The sequence below is a fragment of the Haemaphysalis longicornis genome, unplaced genomic scaffold (assembly GCF_048455015.1).
Source record: "Haemaphysalis longicornis isolate Haplotype H1 unplaced genomic scaffold, Haemaphysalis longicornis Haplotype H1 scaffold_3, whole genome shotgun sequence".
NCBI classification, from domain to species: Eukaryota; Metazoa; Arthropoda; class Arachnida; order Ixodida; family Ixodidae; genus Haemaphysalis; species Haemaphysalis longicornis.
Window position 1 is genome coordinate 223,746,615 of NW_027526335.1, and position 19,596 is coordinate 223,766,210.

Below are 19,596 nucleotides of genomic sequence, written 5' to 3' on the forward strand. Positions count from 1 at the left end.
CAGGCAGCTTTGTCCCCAAACCTTGTGGAGCGCCATTTTTTCCGTTCCTGTCCACCATTCTAACCAGCATCCCCACCATGAAGCCACTCCTCTTATGAACTTCCATCTAACTACGAGTCACAATGAAATCCCAGAAGTCGTCTTGTGCTGGCACTTGCCACATTTTTCTGCAGCTCCCAAGACCTTCTCATGAAGACGTAACTGGAATGGAAGTCCTTGCCTCCTTGCACTGGAAAGCCCGTGGGCATTCGCCGGTGAGGACACATCCGAGACCAGCTCCTCTTAAAGAGTGCCTTTTTCTACTGGAGCAACCTGATGACCTCGCCTACAATTGTCTGGCAAAATCAAGTCCTCTAGCGTTGAGCAGTTTCTTCTTTTCAAACCTGCAGGCGGGAAGAAGCAGTGGTACGACGTCGTGACGGGTTTGGTGCGAAACCAGGCACGTAGCAGGCACAGGTTGATTGCTTCTCTTTGCTGCTTGATGAGCTTTTGGAAGACGAAATCACCCTGAAGTTTATTATTGCCGTTACTCCTATGGGCATAACTGCACGATGGGCAAAGACCAGCTCGGCAAAGCGATGTCTACTGGGAAGTACCTTCACATCCCAGCTGGCAATGAGGTTTTGCAGCCTTCCCCCAACACGTAGAATGCCGCGCTCATAAAAAAAACAGGTGCAGTGTTGTGTTACCCATAACTTGGAAGTTTTACGAACTTCCTCCCCCCCTATGTAATACCCCAAAAGGGGCCTTTAAGGGAAAAATAAATTATGATGATGACGATGATGAAAGCTGAACGGCGACATTTTTGCAGCCTACTTCTCTCTTTGGGAAATATTTCCATCTGAATTTGGTGGATCCAGTATCTCTTGGCTCCCAATATTTCTTCAGTGGCAAGGATGCTTCGTCTGGCATCCAATGTTGCCGACAAAGCACAACAGTCGTGCGATAACACGGACGCTGCTAAGCTTGGCTCACTCATGCAGCGAGCCAAACTGAGTGGCGTCCAGCAGTGGGAAGCGCTACTGGCGTTGCAGCCTTCGTGCATGGGATGTCATGTAGGTCAGAGGCCGTGTAGGCCACTGAAAGACTTGGAAAGCCCTTGAATTTGAAAAACCTGTTTTTAAGGCTTCAGATCTCAACTTCTGGAGTTTTCACAAACCCTTGAAAATTCTTGAATTTCTGAAACTCTTCCCTTTATTATGCATAAAATCAACAAAAGGCTACCTAAGGACTGAATGAGTGCTTGCTGCTTGGTTGGTCCTATTTAGCTAATGTAGGTGTGCATTTTGTAACACACTTTGAGACGGCGGCCGATGCATGACAACTGGCCATTCTGACAAGTCCTTGCTCAGCCAGGCTGGCCCCTGCCACCAGCTGACGTCGGCAGCCGATGCATCCAAGGAGACGCCTCAGGTCAGCAGGGTTGGTTTCCCCTGGACTATGATGCCAGCTACAGCCTGATACGCTGGACAGGATTTCCTTGATGCGGTTCTTCACAAAGACGTCTATGGTCGAACATAGAATGACTGCAGTTCAATGGCAGACGACGACGCCTCAAAGGTACAATGACTGACTGCAGCCTACCCAGTCCACATGAAATGCTGCACTCTTGGCATTAGATCATTGCAGGCTGTATGTTTCAGCCACCTACTCCCTGTCAATGCACCCATTAGCTCCAGTCGAGGCAGTCGCAGCCTCCACAAGGGCTCTCCTTGACTTGGCTCCATCAGAGCACCAGTCACATTCCCACTTGCATCTTCTACACAAAGGTATGCACAGGCCCCATGCTTGCATCAACGAAAACGTGTAGCTGCATGTCATGTGGTTCTCAAAGTCCATAAGGACGTGGAAGCTAGCTCAAAAAAAAAAAAAGTGTCGCCGTGAGACCCACTTGCTGAAGTAACCATGGTAACAATGATGCTGTGAAGAAACGCAGGCAGAACCACCAATGTCAAAAATGGTCAGTCAGTCAGTAAACTTTATTGACGGGAAAGTTAGGGCTAGAGAAGTGAGTGGAGCCCTTTTCCCAGGGCCCCAGTTCCAGCTGCCCCGACCTTCGCTCTCTGGATCACCTCTTGCCGAGTTCCGAGGGTTAGGGTTGCCACCTTTCCCCGAAAAAAAAAAAAACAGCCCTTCAAGGGGAGGGGGCGCCTGGTATATAGAATGTTTAATTTGTGTTGAAAAAAGACGCCATGTTTTTCACATATTGTAGCACTTTCTTAGAGAGAAATCAACATGACGTTTGTACTGAAAGTGATTGAGAACTTGGTTATTGCTCTGTATGTGCTTCACTGCAAAGTAATCGCAATTGCTGACCGCGGCGGCAGCATTTCGTTATTTTGTTCCTCCCTTAGGTCCCCCTCCATCTCAGGCAGCGCGTGCGCCCGCGTATTTTCTCTGCTCGCGTGTCTTTGCACAGCTTGTCGACACATGTTTGTCATCTTAGTTGTTGAATTGACGCTTATAAAACGCCAAAACAGACATAATCACGGCACGAGGGCGCTGTGTATGTGCAGCAGCGGTGGTGGAGAAATAAAGGGGGAAGGAGAGTGGGTGCGTTGCCTTCGCAGACGGCAAAAAATTGCGCCAGTGGAATGAGACTGAGCGGACGAGGTAAAGAGGAAAAAAAAGAGAGCTTTCGACCTATGTTAAACGAAACTAAATCTACATTGCATTCACTGCCTTTGAAGACTGAATCAAGTCTGATTGTTTGTCACTCACTGACCTAAAGTGGGTAAAAATCAAACGTGTAGGTAGCGCACTACAAGGAACGAGTTACTTCTACCTAGTTACTATTTTTGGCAACGAGTAACCTATTTAGCTAATTATTTTAAAAAAGAAATGGGTAACGTACTTAGTTCCTCTAGGGCAAATCAATGAGTAACAGTATTTCTGTTACATCTGCAGAGTACCGTGTAAGTACAACACTACTTAAACGGCCTCGTTTTTATTCCAACCTGTGGATGCGTCTGTAGGCACATCGTGCTGGTGTGTGCCTCGAAAGCAGCAGCAGCACTGTTGTCTGCTTTGCGGTTGTTCGGGGCGTCATTTCTTTTGTGAATGATGCCACGCTCACCACGGCCTCTTTTCACACCATTCAATTCACGCAAGTGTCGGCGCACTGCCTGAGAAACCAACAGCCAGGATTACCCCGGGATCATAATAACAAAAGGTTTAGGTAGTGCAGGTGAAAATACGTTAGTCATTGATGTTGAAGCCGACCAATCAATTTGCAGATAATACAAAAGGCAGGAAGAAACCGATGCATTCATCACAGGCCGTGATTCACGGCTGAGGAAGAGGGAAACATAACTGGTGAAACCTTTGAGAGGCAGCTACTGCTTAAGTGCAACGACTACTAAAACAGAAACGATGAACCATGAAGCAAAACAGTTGTGCGTTTGGTCGTCTAAGTAAGGTGAACAGTAACTCGTTACCTTTTGGGTAACTCACACATTCCTTTTGAAAATCGGTATCGAGTAATCTACTTAGTTAGTTTTTGAGCGAGGAACAAGTCACGGTATTATAATTACTTTTTTGGGGTAACGTGCACGTCTGGTAAGAATCAACTGGCTCACAGCAGTGCAAACCCTTAGGTCATGCAGATTCTGCTGTGGAACCTCCGTAAAAGAGGGCGAGCACTAGGAACACCGCTTAATATTTCGGCTGGCTTTAACAATATTACTGGCTCATGAAGAACGAGCCTTTTCCGAGCAGGAGTTCCCCTCAGCCTCAAGCAGCACTCCGCATCGACATGGCCATCAAGAAACCTGGGAATTTGGTGCTCCCACACTCAACGCGCTCAGCGTAGCGCTGCTCCATTGGGCTCTTAGGCATGGAAGGACACGAATCGGGAGGCAAAGTCGGCTCTTTTTCCTGGCTTCCCGTGCTTATTGCAAAAGTACGGGCTACTCTGCGCGGCGAGGACTGCAGTCGTACCACCATACCATGTAGTGCAGTTCCCGCGGTGCACTGGCCCCGTCGCACTGCGAAGCACTCCGGCCCGGCTTCAGGGCGCCGGGCTCGGCGTAGATGTGTTCGTCGCTGCGGCTTCGCCGAAGCCCTGAGGCACGGTCGGTGCCCGCGGCGCTGCACCGCGGCACACACACCTCGTCGTAGTCGTGGCCGACCGACGCGCCGTCCAGGGAAAGCACGATGTCGCGGCGCCGCGCAGACACGCCGTACAACGGGTTGTCACGCAGCTTGGACTCCGTGTATATGTCGTGTGCGAACGTCCTCGGCGGCTTGACAGGCGGAGCAGACATGACGCTTCTGGAGGGACGCGCGCCGCTACTTCTCGGCGGCGTCGCCGAGGCGCGCTCGTACTGGCGAGCCCGCTGCAGAACCCACGTCCGGTTGTCTTTGGCGGGAGCAGCATCGCCGGCGGCTTTCCGAAAGCCGCCGCGAGCCGCACCTCCGGATACGGGCCGATCGGCGGCGCCGCTCCCGTTCCTCCTAGCATAGCTGCTGTCCACGCGGCGCTGATTGCGCTCGGCGACCGCGTTGGCGGCGCTGACACCGTTCGGGCGCTCGGGCGCCTCACCGTTCCGCTGTTCCTGTCCGCCCGACTCGAACTTGGTGCGCAGTTTCTGCACGAGCGCTGCCGGCTCGGTGCGCGCAAGCGGCGTGCACCTCTTGAGCCTCTGGGGCCGCCGGGGAGTTTGGACCTCGGTCGCTCCTTCCCACCGCCCAGCGCTCATGCTGTTGCGGCACGGTTTCTTACGGCTCCCCGAGCCGTGGACACATAGCGCGATCTGGGCTGCGTACGTTGTGGCTTTGTCGCTGCGTGCTTGCTGGCCCCCGGCAACAGCTGCTTCCACACATGCGGGAGAGAGCCGACTCTGCACACACGAAGGGCACACAGAACAACAGGTACCATGAACCGTACTACAAAAACTGCTAATGCTGCCAATGCTGCTGTCGGCCGACTGTCGGCCGCTTTCCCGATTAGCACGCCGCGTGCGATTTATAGTCGGACGCACGTTGAAATTGCCACTTCGCGCTTGCGACGCTAGCGACGCTCATCCCACAGAACAGGGAGGATTTTAGAGAAGCAAAGGTCTAGCTTTGCCTGTAGTGCCAGAAAAAGCGTAGTGGCGGCGTCGTGAACTACCCAGTACGCCCCCTTGATGGCGCTGTAAACACGGCTTTGTAAACATGGCGGATGCTTTTTGCACAGGCCGCTTGAGCTCCTTAATAACATGGCTGCCCTCGCACGGCGGCCGCCGGCTCGCTGCTCCACGGCCGGACTCGACTCTCCTCCTCCCGCGCGCGAAAGGGGCGTCGAGTCCGGCCGTGGCTGCTCCTGCTGGCTCCTGGCTGGCACGCTGGTCGCGTGTTTACTTGCGCCGCGCTAGTGAAGTGATGTTACGCCAGGTGACCAGATGGCCTCGACTGGCACAGACCACAGTGAGCAGCAAGTGAGAACAAATCGTTTATTGACATCCGCAAGTTTACAGAGGCCAGGACATCATTTCATTTCGATCGCTGCAATTGTACGTCGCTTTCGTGACAACATTTTTTTTTTTTTGCCATAACAACTCGTTCACTTGCGCTAAGATTTCGAACGAAGGGCACAAATGAAGTATTGACGGCGACAACGGTTTCCTTTGCACCGTCTTTCTAGCGGAGTGCATAACACTCACCTTCTGTTGGAAGAATCGAATATTCTGGCCTCGACAGCTGCCTTCCGATGCGGAATTTCCCACATTTGTCATTCCACAAGCACTCAATTCCCGTGTTTTGCCAGTCCTCTCAACAATTGATGGACGCAAAAGCACATAACAGCAATAACAGTCACGAAACCGGTGCTCCGCGCACATTGAAACGGTCGGCCGTTGCAGCGGTTTCAATTTGAATTGGCGGCTTTGTGGTTGCGAATTCAGAAACGAGGTGGTGCACCAGTCGGCTGTTCGTAAAAAGTTGCGTACATTTTTGCTCAACGGATGTTTGATGCGGAACTTGTTAATAGTATTTTTAAATAACACATTGTAAGCGAACTGTGTGGGCTCTTTGAGTCACGGAATGAATGTTTTGTATTCTATACCAAAAGTAACATTTTGCCTGCGCCGTCTGGTGGGCTTGATGGTCGAAAACAGCGCTTTAGGTTGGTCACGTGGGGCGTCGATTTTTACGCCGCCTATAGGGAAGACAGGGAACGTCCAAGCTTGAGAGGCCTGCTCATCCAGAGTCGGCCCCTGGTGACGGAGTGAGGAACCGCTCCTAATGGGGATTTCACATAGAGTTAATACCACGACCGGTCGTGGTTAATACCCTCTGACTGGATTTCACGTTGTCCGCCCGTTCTCGCAGAGCTTCACGCAAGACGCGCGCTGTTCACGACAAAAAAAAAAATTAATGTGAGTACTTGTTTGGTAGTAAGCAGCGGCCTGGACTCCCCTATCTGCGGATTTAACGAGAAACGCGATAATCAGCGGCCATTGTGGGATTACTTGCTCCTTCCGCGAAACAACGTGGTCATCGCTTCCGCGCGGAATGAATGAGCGCAGCTAAATAGCTTATTCAGTGGCTCTAAGTGAGACCCTTCGCAGCATGCTTACCGACGATCTACCTCCTCGGTAACGGTCCAGGGTGTTGCGTAATTGTTATTGAGTGGCAAAAGTAGCTACGTACCCGCCGCGGTGTTTCAGTGGCTCTGGCGTTGTGCTTCTGAGCGCTTTATTCAGTAAAAATTCAACTCGAAAATGCTGTCGTCCTCTTTGTATCCTTCTTGCCGATTTCGTTTCCTCTGACGTCTAAACGAGACGGCTTGGCTTGACTGCGCTACTGCACGGCTCGCCGACGCTTCGACAGAAACAGTCTGCCCAGCCATCGCCTCCTGCCCAGCGTTTAGTCGGCCGGCCGCCGACGGGTTGTCGCAGCTTATTCACTCAGTTAAAACTAAGCCACGAGACGTTCATGCCTGGAAGAATGTGCCTTTAGATTTTCAGTTTGTAGGCTGTATTAAGCTATAAGTCCAAGTCGCTAAACACAAGCGTACATGCGACGCTTCGCTGACTGGCGCGCTATAGAAAAATCTAAGGCCATTTGAATCAGAGAAGTTAATACAGGTGCTAAGGACTTAAAACAGACGGAAACTTTTATGGTACAGCGTAAAACCAAGGTGCGGGAAGCTCTCTTTGCGCTGGGTGAACTATAGCGCAGCGGCCAGTAGCGCGACTACACATCTGCTAATTCCTGTGTAAGGAAAGCGGTCGCTACTAGAGATGAGATATTTGTGGAAATTCGGGGCATGCTTACTGCGCGAGCGCTATTCAAGACATGTCTCGGCAAAACAGCGCAAAAAAAGACAAAGACGGAGAGGGATACACGGCAAGGCCCAGGCAGCACAGAATGTCTATAGAAAACGCCGTATCCATGGATTAAATGTCAGAAAGGGATTTCAGAGGAAAAGACGGCTTCTAGAAGTCAATAATTGCAAGCATGGTGTACGATATGTTTGGCTGGAACGAAAACGTAACAATATTAATTATTTAGGAGCGAAGCCGAAAAAGTTTCGTTTCGGTTTGAGTGGCAATTTCAGGCATATAGATAATATACTAGAGATAATAATATATTTCAGGAATCATTTCAATTTCCATTCGGCGAGACGAAAAATTGCATTAATTTTCTGGCATAAAATCGTCTTTCGTCTTTCTGGCACCCACTCTTCGAAAGGCTTGCTGCCTTATAGCTGCCTGCTCCCATACTCTCTCCGTTTGTTCCGATAGGCGCAGTCAGTAGTATTAACTCTATGGGCGCAGTGCTGAGCTCCACGCGGGATTGCCGCGGTCATCTGGCTGTGATGCAGACGTCACGGCCTTATTTATTTGGTTAGTTTAATAAAATACCTACATTAGCCCTACATTGTTTAGGGGGTGTGATACATGTTATTAAACACTTTGAATGTTTTGGTGGTGTTGTGAGCGTATTGTGCGGTGAAACAAATAAGTCTAGACAGATGTGTTGGGTTCTTAGATGCAGTAATGACTACGTAAACTTGTCGGACGCTTCTAAAGTTGGGTACGTATACATGCCTTGCACCGACGTCACAACGGGGAATGCTGGGATGCATAATCTCCATATTGGAGCGCCGCCGACGCCGCGGATACCCTACACGGCGCTGTCTCCCCGCGGCTGTGGAAGTGGCAGCGACTGGACGGCGTTTCCACAATGGTGTTGTGCGCTCGGCTGCTCGAACCGTAGCAAGTCGAATTCGAGGGAGAAATCGGCGAACAGCAGCCTATTTCGTCTGCCGAAAGTTGTATCAAATTAGTGTGAACGGACGAAAGACCTCAGTGCGAGACGGCGAAGCCTGTGGCTATCACGCATAAAACGTGCCGATCTCGATCCCAACAGCCGTCACATTCGAGTCTGCGCGCGTGCCCACTTTGTGACAGATAAGCCAGCAACGTCTACAGCAAACCCAAGCGCCGCGTAAAAATGTAGAAAATGTGTATTTTGTGCTTGTAGGCAGGCCAGCCAAGATTCGGGACGAGGCACACCCTGACTGGGTGCCGTCGCTTGCGCTTGGCTACGGCACCAAAGCTCGTTGTACCGATCGTTACGAACCAGCGAAAAAGCGGCGCACAGGGGAAAAGACCGCTGAGACCGACGCAGCCACTGCGGCGTCCACGCAGCCGACGGACCCCAGCCACGGCGACGACGTTGCAACCGTTCCAGATAGCGACGAAGTTGACGAGAACGAAAATGAGACAGGTCACTAAACTGGAGGAGTACACAAGATAGTTCACGATGTCTCCGTGCGTCACTTTGGGAAACTCGGCAACATCGGTCACGGCCGGTGTCCAGTCCCGGCCGCAGCGTGTAGGGATCCACGCTGTCCCACATCCGAATATTTTCATCGTAGCGTGCGCGGGCGCTGATCCCACCGAACAGGGAGGATGCTGATCCGATCAGCTGCGCACGATACGCCGCGTCGAGAGCCTCGACTCTCAAAACTGACGGCATCTTGCTCAGAAAGCGGTAAGCCTGTAGCGCGTCGGGTGCATCAGCCGAGAAACGTACACACACTACGCATAGCGAGCGACGCGCGGTGCTCCAACATGGGCGCAGTAACTACGAGTGGGCGGAAGTGACGTCACGTGCAAGCCATGTGATGGCATGAGCGCTTTTTGCAGCGATCTCCGCTTGGCTTCACCCGTTTTGAGTACGAATAAAACTACTAATAGTAGTATTATTTTCTTCTTAAATGCACTAACGGCTACGCAAACTTATTGGGTGCTTGTAAGGTTGGTAATGGGCTATATTGACACGAGCGCTTTTTGCAGCGCTCTGCGCCTGGCTCCGCGCGATCTGAGTAGGAATAAAACTATTAGCAATATTATTTTTCATTTCTACCATTGTCAATTATCCTCACTGGTTTCAATGAGCACGGTGTCCACGCCAGCCTTAGCGCTGGGATATACCTCGATACGTGTGCTTTAAATAGAAAGGCACCTGCATACGGGATGGATTACCGTGTAGCCGTAGAAATGTTGCTGTAGTTTACACTTCATGTAACCGTGAGCTTTGTGCCTTCGGTTTTGGTGAGCGACACACTGACAGCATGGGAGCCTGAAAGCCGAAGTGGAAATCCCACACTTGTGGTGGCCATTTTATCAAGAGCCAAAGTTATTCACCAACTCAACAGCCCAAGCTACAAACCATCCACCATCCCTCCTCCCCTTCCCCTTTTTACCACCTGCGTAGAATATAGGCTGGCACCGATAGTTAAAAATTGTGGCAGCGTTAACGTCAGCCGGTGTTTTTTAATGCTTAAGTACTCTTTACAGAGTACCTAAAAAAATCGTGTAATGCCTGGTTAAGACACCAAAAACGAGCGATTAGTTGCATCAAATATGGGTGCATCAGCCCGAGTCCTACAGCACAGACACATTTCCGACACGCTGGACAAAGTTTAGATTTGTAGAGGGGGGCATGGAAGTTCAAAATTAAACAGCAAAATCATCTAGCCCTCCGTCTAACGATTATGATGGTTGAACGCAAAGCTTAAATTTCTTCCTGCGAAATCGAATGGGAAATTGTCAAAGACGCTGCGATCAAAAGACCAAACTGCGTGCTGGTCCAATTCGACGCTCAACTAGTCAAAGCTTAAATCCATAAGGCAACCAAGGAAACCCATACAATAGAGCTTTGCGATGATGATGATGAAAAAACTTTATTATAGTCGTCTCTGTTAAGACGGAGTCACTGCTTCGGAGTGGCAGTGTCCTCGTCCCTTCAGACGGCGGTCAGGAACGCATGGGCCCTGGCGGCGTCTTCCGCCAGCTGGACGACTGCTGTTTGGGCGTCGGGTTGGGAGCTAAGCAGCGCGGCCTCCCATTGCTCGTGCCTCGTAATGCGTACATGTGGTGTCTCCGGTTTACTGGGACACGCCCAAACCATGTGTTGGAGCGCGGCGGCTGCGGCACCGCACCACTTGCACTTATCTGTGTATATTTCTGGAAAGTTTCGGTGGCACAGGGCGGGGTGTGAGAAGGTGTTCGATTGTAACCTGCGCCATGCAACCGATTGCCTTCTGCTAAGTGTACGATGAGCCGCTGGAAGTGTACGTCGGCCTAATCTATAATGCTGGGTAATTTCTTGATATGTAGCCAGCCTGTCCCTCCCCCCCGTCGATGACGGCACGTTATCTTCGAGGTCGGCCTGGTAGCTGAATCCTCGGGCCGCTTCGTGTGCCATCTCGTTTCCCGGGAGAGACGAGTGTGCTGGTGTCCATATCAAACGGATATGTCGTGAGGGCAGGATTGGTTTGCTTTGAATTATCTTGGCTGCAGCTTTGGATATTCTCCCTCGTAAATAATTTCGCACTGCGGTCTTGGAGTCGGAGATAATGGTCGTGGCCGACGTGCCCGCAACGGCCAGAGCGATGGCTACTTCTTCCCCAATTTCGGGATTAGCCTCTGTGACGGAGCATGATGCGACTGTATTAGCCACTGCCGCTCTTCGTCTGGGGTAGTCCGCCGTGTCAACGTAGCAGACTTCTGAGTTGGAGTGGTACTGCTTGTGAAGTGCCGTGGCTCGGGCCAGCCGTCTCTCTTGATGATGCTCCGGATGCTTATTTTTAGGTAAAGGGGCCACACTGAGGTGCGCGCGTAACTCGTCCCCAAGCAAAATTTTTGTTCCGTGTTGGTCTGCATAGGAGATGCGGAGAAGATCTAAGATGGCTCTTCCGGTGGCGCTTGCGGCTAGTCTGTTGTACTGTGCTGTGCGCTGGGCTTCGACGAGTTCGTCTAGGGTGTTGTGTATGCCCATCTCCATCAGTCGTTCGTTAGAGACTGAGAATGGGATGCCCACTGCCAACTTGATGGCTTTGCGTATAATACGCTCAACTTTTTCTTTCTCTGTTCGAGTGAGCTTGAGGTACGGGGTGACGTAGGTAATTCTTCTTATAATGAAAGCATGCACGGGACGTAGGATGTTGCCCTCTTTGAGCCCATGGTGTCTGTTGGCTATTCTTGCAATTAGCCTACTAATTTGAGTAGCCGTGTTTTGCAGAGCCCGTATTGTGACCGTATTGGTTCCCGTTTCCTGTATGCGGAGTCCGAGAATACGCATACACTCTGTTCGAGGAATGCATCTTCCCTGTAACTGAACCTGCATATCCGGATCATTTCTCGGCCTTCGACCGGCTGCGGTGGGTCTGAAGAAGAGGATCTCCGAATTCTGAGGCGAACACGCGAGTCCGCGTGGGGAGACGTAGTTTTCAACAATGGATAAACCCTCCTCGTCGTTAGACGAAGGTGTGCATGATTTTGCAAGCGTAGGTGGCAGCTTGTAAACCGACCGCAGCATTCAGTTGTGAAGGTTTCGGGCACCCTCCTGTCTTGCGTCCTTCAGCCACGCAGGAATTGGTTTTTAACCATTTACCAACTAGCCAGCAACTATTGCAATTCTTGTAAAGCAATGCTTCTCCACGACAAGCAATAACGTTCTACTATCATGCGGCACGCTGTCAACGATTCCCGATGACTGTAGTAAGAGCATTTCTGTGAAATTAAACACGTTTCAGCCGTAGGTAATGAAGTTCCGGAAGCGTCGTCCATCACAATTTGTTTTGAGGTAAATCTTAGAAGACACCCCCCAACTTTGTCTTTCGCTTGTGCACGACGTCGACGCCGTTTCGTCATCAACTGCCCAAGGCCAGCGCCGCAGCATTCGTAGATCGGATGAACACACCGCCTTTGTGGGAGAATTTAGCTGCAGTATACTCCTCGATACGCGAAACTGCATGCAGGCATCAAAAAATTGCATGAAGCAACGAACTTTCACTTCCAGCTTGACTTCCAGCTTGGCGCATTGAGCGTCGTCTGCTATTTGTAAATACTGAGTATGGGCGTAAATAACACACATGGCATGCCTCGTGAACGTCACATCCTCGCTGAAGATTAACCGATCTGAAAAATTCCCGTGGGGTTACGTACGCTTTGCAAGCCGCAAAGCAGAAAAACGACAGAAAGCCATGCACAGTTACGCTGCGCTGACCGCCACCGGCATTCCACTGACGAGCGGTTCGCCACGGGCGGCGCTGTTCGCTGAAGCGACGGTGGTGCGGCCGCCCGGTCCCTATAGCAAACTGCGCCACGATTAGTTCGATATAGTCGAACCCGCCTAAAAACGAGTTTATTGTTACGAGTTCGCAATACGCAGGAATCCCCTTGCCATCCCCGCATGCAGAAACGAACAAAATAAAGTATGTCGTTACCATACACAAAACAATTCATTTATTGCAAATTTGGCCGTTTTGCAAAGGGTCTTCTACTTTCCGCCTTAACGCTGTAACTGCCTACTTAAAAAAAAAAAGCGGTGATTTTTGCTTTCTCTTTCGTTTTGGCAGCGTCAACTACCACAGCATTCTTTACACGAGACATTGTTTGCACCAGTTCGAGTCCGTGTCCTTCAATATCGAAGAAATATCGGCGGAGGTCATCGACTGCTGTAATCCCTTCATTAAGCGTCGAACGGCTTTCACTGGCGACATCCTCTGCCTCCCAGGTGCTTTTCATCAGCATTACGATGGTGCTGCTGACGGTGCCCGCATCCGAGAGGCTTACAGTGACGGCAACGTCGTCGTCGACACTCAGGAAATCTTCGAAGGACACTCCTTTCGGCACAGCATCGGGGAGGTTGGCGAGCTGCCGTCTTGGTCCGGACTCACTGGCTGGGCCGGTTTCGTCGTGAGTTCCGCGCGTCGGGAACAGTTACGGAAAGTGTCGGGTGTCATGTCACTCCATACGAGGCAAAATGTCTCAGTCGCGGCCTTTGCTCAGTGGTCGCGGCCAATCAACGTCTCAATCGCCGCTCTGAGACCATGCATTTTGGCGGCCATTCTAGGCACGCCAAGTTCGATATATGAGATGTGGAGTTCGTTATAACGAATATATTTCGCGTGTATTTCCGTAACTGATTTATTTTTGTTGGAAATATAGCATAATTCGCTCTATCCGGGTTCGTTGTAGTCGGGTTTGACTGTAGTGCCTTAACGCGCCAGTTTTCGTAGCCTCCTGTGAGTGAAAAAGCGGTGGGAGAGAATTCACGTAAAAGCATTGCTCTCTGCCTCTGCCTCCTCCGCCGCGTTGGCAGCGTCCGCATGCGTACGGAGGCTATGGCACGGCCGCTGGACGAAAGGCGCACTCTCATCCAGCGGCCGTGGCGCGCGCTGGTTGGAGAGTAATCACTTTTGGCGCCAAAGGCATAGACTGGTATAGAGTTTGGGAGCAGCCGTGTTCTGCGACGCCGACACTAGAGAGCTTTAGTAGAACGGAAAGCACCTCTTTAGCGCGCCCATAGCGTTAGCGGGCACGCTAACCGTCGCGCAACGAGGCGCTATCCGTTTGCGACTGCGGCGCGTAAACGTTAACGCCACTGCTGAAACGCTGTACTAAAACTCCATACTGTGGTGGAGCCTCTTTGTGCATCGCTCTCGTAGTATACGTGCAGAGAACAGGGAGGATTTGCAGTTTGTGCCGGGTCCATACTTCGCATTCTGTTCCGCCAGATGTGAGCGCCGTGCTATGAACCGTAAATGTTTCTGATATATTTTTGGCAGCGATTGCGAAGGAGAGCTTTATTTTATTTCCATCCACAAGCGCCGTTACGTTGCTTTGGCGTGTGCAGTTCCGCGCTGTTGTGAAGTATGAAAGTGTTGTATACGTAATGCCGTGGCTATAGTTATAAGCAGGAAGTGTTTGAGTAAGCAACTGCCTGCACCTCGAAGTGCTTTGGTTTACTTGAGCGACAACTTGTGCTCAATCTTGGAATCATTTGTCAGCAGCGCTAAGCTGCGCTTCCACCGTTGCTTGCGAAATCCGGCTTCAAAATTATGCGATATCCTTCGTAAGCCTGCATTCACCCTTAGTATCCCAGCTGGAGGGTCGTACGCAAACATGCGGGTTCGTTTCACTCCTTATGAGAGAATCATGTCGTCCCACGTGACGAAGTGCCTGCATGACAAGGCGTCGTGGGCATAGTGGGTGAATGCACACAGCCATTGGCGCGCCGTAGCGTGTCCGTGTTTTAATGCCGATAAAGCCCAGCAAACCGCCTACAACGTGCGTGTCTCTCTTCTCTAAGCGGAACTGCGCTTTTACTTGCGCCTGTTTATTCTTTTTTTTTCATTGCAGCCATTAAAATCCACAAATTGCCGGGTGTTGCGTACGCAGGTTCCAACCACGACCTGCTTTGTCTTAGAACTGAGAACCCGACGTCAACATTGCGACATGCCGTCCCAGCCCGATGATGGACGTGGTAAGCGTAGTAATTACGCCAAATCCCGGTTCGCGACAATGCTCGTTGGGCATCATTAAATTAAAGTAGTGCGAAAATATCGTACGACTGGTATTTTTGAATATTTTGAGTGATTTACAAAATATATCAGCTCGAAACATTATTTCTTCCATGCATGCCAGCGTTGATTTTTTTTTCTTATTTTTGTTCTATCTATTTACAGCTGCTAAAAAGCTTTCACCATTGTTCTCATGCGTGCGTTTTTGACTTCTTTAATTTCACAACCGGAGGTTACTTCCTCCTCAAATTTCATGTGCAAAACTTTAAGGCTTCTGTGTTGCAATGCGCTTAATGCAATGTGCCTGTTTGCAGCCTTCACAATGGTTCGGTTCCTGATGATTGATCGATGAAGTGGAGGCTGTACCTTCTTCACGGGTATGGGACAAGATTCGCTTTTGGCCGGTCGCCTACAGTACCACAGGGCTGAAAAAGGCAATCACTCCATTTGACCAACCGGACCCTTCTTTCAAAAAGCACGACGTACGGGTATTTGGCACAGCATAGCAACCTCGTGGACAGTGTAACGTTAAATGACGGGGCAGGGAAAACTGCTCTAACGCAAGTGGGCAGTCTTTTTCCATGCCCTTATTATTCGGGGTAACCCAAGGTGGTAGAGGAGGAGGAGGAATGCCGTTAATGAATGAAGAGAAGTCAGCCTGGCAGCGAGCTTGGCTTGCTACTCCACATGAACATGATGTGCGAAAGTGAAGAGAAACGAAGACACAAAAACTCATACAGACACTACGAAAGCAAATAAGCACACAAACTGACCAATGCAGGATCACACACACGGCGCACAAACAGAAGTGAAGTTAAGGCACACATTCACAGAGTCACAAAAAAACAATGGACTGTTTTTGTGTAATGAAGCTTCTGGCACGTGCAAGGAAGAGAGAGAAACCAGTGAACTGTGTTTTGAATGGTAATGGTATTTTTGTGCTCAGTACTTTCCCCCATTGCTTGGTCTCAAATAAAATGTTTTCTCAAGCCAAAGGCCTTTTTATTGCGAATGCGTGCAGCAAACCGGCCGCATTCACGCCATGCGTCACCTCCGGGGGAAGGGGGGTGGGGGGAAGGGTAGTAGGGGAGCGGGTTAATGCAGCCGTATTCTACACGCGTAAAATTCGGCTCTCAATACCACAAGAAACGGATTCTTATCGTATTTCCAAACCCCTTTTCTAGACCGTAATTATCGAGAGGTCTTTAAACCATCTAAAATGCCGATTGAAAAGTCACATTGACAGACTTGTACAGCTCTTGCAAAATCCCACTTTTAGACCGATTTCCGAAGACGTTTTAAAGCGGGTAAATAAGTTGTTTAGATATAGTAATACCCCCGGGACATTAGAAGTGATTTAAGACATCTCTAAAACGCCGCGAAAGCGTTATCGGATTGTCTGGGATGTTTACAAGCCGTTTCTTTCGTCCTGAAAGATCCTGATAGAAGTGTGCTACCTAAGGGACTGCGCTCTGGCTTTGTCTTTGCCTCATTTTTTTTCCGCTGCTGCGCCTAGAATATGTATCAACACGCCCAGTTTTCCACGTCAATCAAGAGGAGCCGTGTAAGTTTCTTCGAATGCGAAAACTAAATAGCCCCTGACAGCGCTGGCTTACGGCCGAGTTGACTTGCAGGTGTTTATTTTATTTATTTATTTAGGAATATTGCAGGCCAATTCTTTGGCCCTGGCAGGAGGGGCATTACATAAACAATGATAAACAGTATTAATTCAAAGAGTATCACAGTGGACTACGCTAGTACAATGGGCAGACATAATGCCAAAACAAAAACAGGTAACATAATCATCGTCAACACTGAGAGCATAAGAGCGTAAACTTAATAAAATGCAGAACACAAAACCCACAAACCATGCATAACCTAATAAACCAACAGAAAAGATGGAAGAAAAAGAAAACAGCATAAAGTGCAATAGCACCTTAATAACCAGAAAATAGCATGCACCGACACAACTGCGGTTTCTACAGATCACTAAAGAAGCGTTCCAACTCTTGTAAAAAATTGTTGGAATTGACAACATTTGGTGGAAAGTCATTCCATTCACTCACCGTTCTGGGAAAGAAACTATACTTATATGAATTAGTCTTCGCAAAAATAGGGGTTAGGGCATGTTTAGCAGTGTGCCTTGTTTTTTCGTGTCAGAGCAGGTTGGATAAGATTCGTCTCATTTGGAGCAATTTTTTCTGAAAGAAACTTGTGAAGTAAAAGCAGTCGGCTTATTTTCCTGCATGTTTCCAGTGTAGCAATGTTATTATCCTTCATAATCGATGACGGCAAATCTGTCCTTTTGTGTTTGCCAAAAATAAATCTTACGGCGCCTTCCTCTGTACGCGCTCAAGTTTTAATATCTCCTTCTTAACATGGGTCCTTCTTAACATGTGTCCTAAAAGCCTGCCCCTACCCGTCAGGACCAGGGGATTTACCGTTATTGACGTTCCCTATTGCCTCTTCAATTTCACCCACGGTTATAAGTGCATCAAGTTGTAACATCGCTTTCTAGCTGTGGCAGTTGCGTGAGGAAAAGACTATCGAAACAGGCTTTTTGTAAAAGAAAAGGTCTTGGCAATGTTGAAAAAAGGCGCGTTAATTGTATGTCGTGTTGTTTATCAGTAATTGCGTAGTGAAACTCTAATCGGCTTATCTCGTTCCATTTTGCGTGGCGGTTTTCATCCGCGAGTGAACACTTCGTTGGCATTTCGCCGGCCGTGTAATTTTCTGCCCGTGGTCTTATCAATGCTCATATTTTCCGGCTCAGTCTATCGCTGCTATTATCGCTGCCTTTATGTTACGTATGTCAGTTATGAACGTTCCCGGCTCATTAGCTTCTTCAACTGTCAGTCGGGTTAGTAATTCTTTTAACTCGGATTCCTTCTGTTTTTATTCAAACTTCGTTTTAGTAGAGCGCTCGATAGCAACTATTTTGAAGTGCTGTTTGAAACGCTCCGATTTTTTGATCAAGTTATTGTGTTCATTTACATCGTCAAGTTCTCTGTCCTCCTTTAACATTTCAAGATACTTTTCGTCTTGTGGTAGCTTGATATTAAACTTCCTGAGTTGGTAGTTAAATTTTGGTCTTCATTGCTTCACCCTTCCTACCTTGACTGGTAGTAGGCAACGGTCACTGAAGGATACTTGTTCAGCAGCTAGCGTATTGACTGCACGCAGGGGCAAGATTTGACGATAAATAGGTATATTCGGTCGAGACGGGCATGGCTTCAGCCTTGGTAGTGGGTATATCTAACCGTATGCGCATTACTAGCCAAATCTATACAACAACTTCGAGTCGCAGGTTGCTCAGGCTTTCTCTGAGAAACTCAGCACTGTAACAGTAAGGGGCGTTTTTCTTCCTCCTTCACGGCGACCTTCCTCCTTCACAACGATCTTCCTCCTTCATGGCGCAATTAGAGTCACCTAGCAACATGACATGTCTGTCACAATCGAGCATTATGATCAGGCTCTCGAAAAAACACTTTCGTTGTTTCACTTTGGTAGGAGCATACACCCCCACTGCCCCGAACTGTAGCCCATCCTAACAAAAACCACAACTAGTAAAATGACCCACTCGGGAGGCCATTACCCCTTGAACGACACAATTCGGCGACTTCCTTAGGAAAATGCAACAACCCAGACGTACCAACGGCATGGCTATCGCACACGTCAAAACACCCATTAAAAGGCCAGTGTGCTCGCTTTCTACGTTGCTGCTGTCAGTGTGCTCGCTTTTTACGTTGCTGTCCTGGGGCCATATTCTCGACTGTGAGTTTGCCGGAAGTCTTTTCTGATTGGCTTCCAATTTTGGTCACGTGCTTCTGGTTGACAAAGCGGTTGTGTGTGCTCTCGTCATCTTGTAGTTTCATGACGTTTGCTGGCAACAGTTCTCAAGTTTGCCTTGTTTCTCTCGAATGAAAGCGCATAATTCTTGGCCGGCAATGAAAAATGTAGCGGACACGTCAACTTAGCCCGGTCATAGCTGTTTAACAACAATACGGCTTGTATGTCACTCCCTCTCGGTGATTGGCTGAGAATGCTTGACGTAGTTTAAACAGTCGGCGGGAACGCTTAAGTCACACATTAGACAGTTTTGGTATAGCGTTTTACCTGTGGCGTTAACGTTTGCGCGCCGCAATCGCAAACGGATAGCGCCTCGTTACACGACGGACACTTGCTAACGCTATGGGCGTGCTAAAGTGGTGCTTTCCACTATACTAAAACTCTCTATTGGCAACTTCAGCCTGCGTAAAAAGGACGTGATGTTACTTACAGTTTGCAAATGGCAGCTGCTGTCGTCGTGAAATAAGGCAAAAAATTTCACTGACCTTTGGCACCGTGAAATCCCCTTGAATTTGCAGCAGGCGCAGTTCCACACGACGCGCGGTCTAAAACCGTTTTCTAGCGGAAAAAATAGGAGGTTGTTTCGAAGGCAGCGATAACGGGCATAAAAATACCGTCCCGCTATTAGTTTTTATGTTTGGCAATAAAATAGTAATTATTTTTTTGGTGGAAAAATTACATAAGAGGGTAGTAGAAGCCTTTCCATTCTCCTAAGAGTAAGGTGGCGGGTCACGTGATTGAACGCAAGAGAAAAATAACAAGGAAACTGTCTGTTTATTAATTGCTGCGATAATTGAGGTCGAGATTGACGAATGAGTGAATCAGCAGTATCGGTACGCTCCGCCGTTATCAGGCGTAGCGTTTCGCTGCCCTTATGCGTCATAAAACCGACGGTCATGGCCGTGTTTTTTTGTGATCACACCATAGACTTGCTAGCAGAC

General features: G+C 49.2%; 1 protein-coding gene across 3 annotated transcripts in view; it reads right to left on the reverse strand.

Annotated features, from left to right (window-relative positions):
* LOC144176010 (DENN domain-containing protein 2A-like) overlaps positions 1-19,241 on the reverse strand; it is a 94,867-nt gene extending 75,626 nt beyond the window's left edge. For 2 of the 3 annotated variants that reach the window (XM_077705107.1, XM_077705105.1), the window contains exon 1: positions 3,948-4,991. In XM_077705107.1, coding sequence (XP_077561233.1) covers positions 3,948-4,700 — 753 coding nt within the window. In that variant the 5' untranslated portion in view covers positions 4,701-4,991. Of the gene's footprint in view, positions 1-3,947; positions 4,992-19,140 lie in introns of those variants that run through there. The other variant, XM_077705106.1, reaches the window with a different exon arrangement.
* Between the last annotated feature and the right edge of the window lie 355 nt (positions 19,242-19,596).